Source organism: Pyrus communis, chromosome 13 (genome assembly GCF_963583255.1).
Source record: "Pyrus communis chromosome 13, drPyrComm1.1, whole genome shotgun sequence".
In the NCBI taxonomy this organism is placed as follows: Eukaryota; Viridiplantae; Streptophyta; class Magnoliopsida; order Rosales; family Rosaceae; genus Pyrus; species Pyrus communis.
In genome coordinates, this window is record NC_084815.1 from 23073061 (window position 1) to 23078517 (window position 5457).

The 5457-nt window shown below is 33.4% G+C and overlaps 1 protein-coding gene across 1 annotated transcript; it reads left to right on the forward strand.

The window, feature by feature from the left end:
- Positions 1-4021: 4021 nt before the first annotated feature.
- On the forward strand, positions 4022-4321 carry LOC137712385 (mini zinc finger protein 3-like). The gene has a single exon (XM_068451473.1). The coding sequence runs from the start codon at positions 4022-4024 to the stop codon at positions 4319-4321; it is 300 nt and encodes a 99-aa protein (XP_068307574.1).
- The last annotated feature ends 1136 nt before the right edge of the window (positions 4322-5457 follow it).

Here is a 5457-nt window from a genome sequence, read left to right on the forward strand (position 1 = left end):
CTTATATTACACCCAGGCTTGTCGTACAGACCACTTTAGGTGGTTCCGACTCGTGTGCAGGTATAGTTAGTGAGATGAAGATTTGAGCTCTAGATTCAGCCGTACAGGTCACGTTAGGTGACTCTGGCTGACAGATTATATGGCATTGATGTGATATTACCTGAGCACTTGCATTTTACTTCGAGGTTTTGGCATAGCATATTTTCCGAGCATGTTTTATATATATGTATATTATATTTTCTGGGAAGTATACAAGTTTTACGGCGAGGGGTTAGAACTTGTTTATGAAATGGTTTTTGAAAAGCTTTGTTTTTGCCCACTCACACTTTTTGTTTTGCGCCCCTCCAGGTTCTAGTTGGCTAGCACTTTTGGTGGCTTCCCTGAGGATTTCCCCGGCATATCTGACAGACTATTATCAGTGTAGGACCACCTTCGGGTGTGCTTTTGTAGTGTCGTTTTTTCCCGGACTGCATTAGGTCTTCGTGCTCTGAACTTTGTGTTCATACTTACGCTTGCACATGTTTGTTATTACTTTGTGTAAAGCTGGTTTTTATTTATTCGTACTATTTTTATTATTATTTTATTAGCTTCCGCACTATGCACATGGTTACGTCACTTCCACGTGACGGCCAGCATGCCCTGATCTCGATCGGGGTGTGTCAATCTGAAATCAGTTACAGAATCCCAAAAACCTTGCTGCGTCAAGCCGGTTACATCATTGTTGAATTCAAAATATCAAAGGTCTCAATGGCAGGAATTTCTTATATAAAATCCAGGTCCTGTAGTGAAGGTTTTTAAGGAAGTAATTAAATTCCATATTAAGTCCCCTTTTTATTTTCTTTTGATTGCTTGGTGTCTCGTCATCAGATAAACTTTCCAGAACATTCTTCTAATTTGGTTCGTAGATTTTATTATTACCTGAAATTGAGGTTGTGTTTATGATGTATGTTATCTCATTGATTTGGGGTTGTGATTTGTGTAAGCTTGGAACGTTGGTATATATTTAAGTTGCAGTGGGGTTTTTAGCTTCATTAGTTGCAATGGGGTTTTCTGAGTTCCTTTCCTATAGGTGATTTATTTTTAGTCGAAATGATGCAATTAGCAATTTCATGAATGAAATGAAACTCTTGTTCTGTAGTGTAGGTTGCAAGGACGTAAGTGTTTTTCCAGTTTAGATATCTCTTTGATAGGTATGTTACATATGGTTTGGGATGAAAATAGAAAAGAAATGAATGGTTTCTTTGGTAGATATGTTATATATGTATGAACATGCCCGTGGCAAATTCAGCATATGCCAAGAAAAGCCTCGACTTCAGCCAATAATAAACAACAAAACATATGAAATTAAACACAAAAACTAAGAGCTCATTTGTAAGTGCATTTAAAATGACTAGAAATGTTTTTAGAAAAAAATGTTTTGGATTCTAAAAGCACTTGAAGAATTTTTGCAGGATTCATTTACGTTTTTATTAAAAATTGATTTCAAAAGTATTTTCACCAAAATCACTTCTAATAATTTTAAAAGTACTTCTAAATAAATTATAATTGAAAATGTGTGCCTAATAGCCATGCAGGGTAGAATGGGTATGAAAAGAAATAGTAAATGACTCATCACCTCAAATGATGAAAGTTTGCAGCTTGTTTGCGTGCAATAGTATTGGTTAAAGGATTTAATTTAAAATTTCAAAATTTTTGGGTTTTCCCTAAAATGCATTTGATGCTTTTGAGTTGATATCAAGTTTTCTATTCTATTATTCATAGACCTAACTATGATATATTGACTATTAATTTACAATAACATAAATATTGATAATTAATTAATCTAGAAAACAAAGTCATCATAATACATACCTTTCTTTTTCTACTTATTGTATAAAAATTGATATCTTTAAACCTTTAATCAAATTTTCAGTTTGAAAAGGGATTCGATTTGAAGAGCATCTTATTGATGTTGAATTGTTATAAAGTTCTGATTGCCCACGATGTGATGCAAAGAGAAAAGAATTGTGGTCATTTTCAAGAGCGTGGGCAATGCTCTTAATAATTAATGAGAACCATCTCTAAATTCTCTTTGTGAGGATCTTGAGAATCTTTAAATTGTATTTGTTTATCGTACATTGTGCAATCAATTTTTGTCAGATATTATTCATATTTAATTTTAAATAAAAATATTTAAAATGATTTTTAACTGTACAATATACGATAAATAGACATAATTTGAGAATTCTCATATCCTCATAAAAAGGATCCTCATTCCTTAATAATTAGATCTTAGGTACTTAGACAAGAGTTGTTGTCACATTTTCAAGGGCCCTGGCAACCTGTCTTTAACCTATCAATTTGGACCCATGAAAACCAAAAAAAGAAATAGAATCTGGATAATTGATTGGCCATTCTGTGCTAAACAATCCTCACTAATTCGTGTACATTATCTAATAGCCACATTATTGTCACATATCTTGTAATTAAATGTTGACATGGGAAATGATTATATTATTTTTTTAATCTTCTGCAAATTTTTTCTTAATTTCAACTGCTAAATGTGTTTGATTTGTTTGCTTCAAACTTTATTTTTCTCACCTTCATACTTGACTTTAATTAAAAAAACTAATGTGCGTAAATAATTTTCTATCTATAAAATGTAAATAAAAATTTCATTTTTCTCGCACATTAGTACTAATCAACTTCAAATTAAGAATTGATTTTTGGGAAGCGTTATTGACATTCCAAAAATCTCATTCTGCACTCCTTACAAGTGTATTTTTATTTCTAAATATAGAAAATTTAAAATATAAAATGAGATTTTTGGAATCAATAACAATTTCCTTAATTTTTTTGTTCATTTAAATGTCTGGCAAGACAGTTGAGATATCATTTCAAACACCAACCTAGCTAGCTAGGGTTTTCACTTTGCATTGTCTATATGAAAGGACAAAATTTTCTACTTTGAATTCCACTATTGATATGAGAGTGAGCCACGTTTACAGTCTGGAGGAAACTTTTATTTAAACGTCCAAAAGAGATGGTCACAATCTTTTAATCAAAGTTCACCAAACTTCTACCTTTTTATTTTGGCATTATAATTAAAGTTGCGATCAATTTTCTTTGTGACTTGTTTCACAGTCCGTAACCGACAACATGAATTCTATGTCGAGGGATAAATCCTTGCTCTCTTTATTAAACCCAATAGGCACATAGAAAATTCCCCTAGGATAAAAACAAGGGCTGCTTGATGCAGTTTATTAGTTTATTTATAAATAATAGAATTTAAATTCAACGTTTATGGATGACCAAAAGTTTTAAATTCGACACTTATAAATAACTAAGGTTTTTTTTAATTAAAATGGTCTTTAAGATTTGCATAACACATAATTTTGGTTCATGAGATTTAAAATCAACGTGGTCCTTGAGATTATCCACCATCCATTATTTTGGTTATTTCGTTAAAAAAACTCTGTTAAGTTGAGGGTATAACATATAACTTTGATCCATGAGATTTGCATAACACATAATTTTGGTCCCTAAGATTGTCCATCATCCATCATTTTGGTCATTCCATTAAAAAGCTCAGGGACCACTTAACGGTGTTTTTTAATGGAATGACCAAAATAACGAATAGTGGACAATTTCAGAGACCACTTCTATTTATTTTAAATCTCAAGAACTAAAGTTATATATTATGAAAATCTATTGACCATTTTAGCTAAAAAGCCAATAACAATTTCGATATCAATTAATTTAACCAAATCCTTCTCCCTCCTTATATTTCTTTCTTCTACGCTAGTGGCTAGCTAGTGGTATACCACGCACTAACCTATATAAATATACCTGCTAGGGTTAGGGTTAAGTCACCAAGCGACTAATACAACGCGCCCCCAACCCCCCTCGTTTTGTGAGCTCCTCAGTAATCCTTGTTTGGATGATTAAAGTACTGAATATATAGAGAGTGCAGAGTACTGTACTTATTGCTCTAAAACATCCAATTACATCAACACAAAGGCGGACTAGGGTTTTCTGAAGCATGAAGAAGCGCCAAGTGGTGGTGAAACGAGATGGATCGAGGAGGAGCTCAAGTACTTCATCTTCAATGGTGAGAACTGTGAGGTATTGCGAGTGCCAGAAGAATCATGCTGCAAATTTAGGAGGGTATGCTGTTGACGGGTGTAGAGAATTCATGGCAAGTGGTGAGGAGGGGACGACTGAGGCTCTTACATGCGCTGCTTGTGGTTGCCACAGAAATTTTCACAGAAGGGAAGTGGAAACTGAGGTTGTTTGTGAGTATTCTCCACCCAATTCTTATGGCGAATTGTGTACTCAATAATCAAATGAATCATGTATATAGGGAGAAAAAGGGTCTTGATTTCTGAAATTAACTGATTGTGAATTGTTCTCGAATTGTGCATCGATATCATTGTCAACAGATAAGTTTCGATTGATGTGTTTACATGTTCTTGAGATATGGTTATGGCTTCAGAAACTAATACATCATGCTTTGATTAAGTTTGAATCTTTTATTTCCTATAAGATTATTCATGGTTCCGGTTTTATTCTTTGTTTGCCTTTGAATTTCTTTGAGAATTTATCGAAATGAAACTACCATAGTTCAACTATATTGAATTTGTTGGCATAATAAAGCAACATTAGGATAAAATATACATCAAAACCAGAGGGGAAAGATGGGGGAACTTCACCAGTTTCCTACCAATATATTGAGTGAAACAAGGATGATTTTTCTTCTTCTTCTAAGGATAGGTGTATCATAATAATCAATCTCCTACATCATCAACAGTTTTAATCATTTTTAGCTCCAGGACACTGATCATTTTCCTTTTACCGTGAATATGTTATAACTTCTTAAAGGCCCACACATCCAATCATGTTAGCAGCACATCCTAAAACCTATTTAATATTGGTTCAACAAAGCTAAGCTTAAAATGGAAATTATAAAGCTATGGTACTGTGGAGTGTCCCTCCTCTCTACTTTTTGGCGGCCATCCGCTGGAATTCGTTGGAACCAAATAAAAGAGATAATAATGTAAATTAAAAGAAACAGCTTTATTAAATTAGCTAGTGGAAACTGCACTTCGATATCCTTGGAGACATTTGGCCCCTTCTTTATTTTTCTATTCATGTTTGTACCGTTGTGTAACTGGCTGTGCGCAAGCTTGACAGCCTCTATTTTATAACTAATTAGCTAATTAGTAGCTTGCTAGCTCGTGAGTAGTAATATTGCATATTTAATTTGTAAGGTTATCTGGATATTCTTGATGGATAAAATCTTCTTCAACTCACTGTGTTTCGTTTGTAATTATAACAAATATTATATGATTCTCTCCACCCCTCCAATATTGTGTCCGAATTTAGCATGGATTTGTGAGATCTCTTAAGATAACTAGTAGGGAGACTTTAGGGCATGTAAGAAAGTTCTGTAAGCTATCGATCATATGAACACTTATA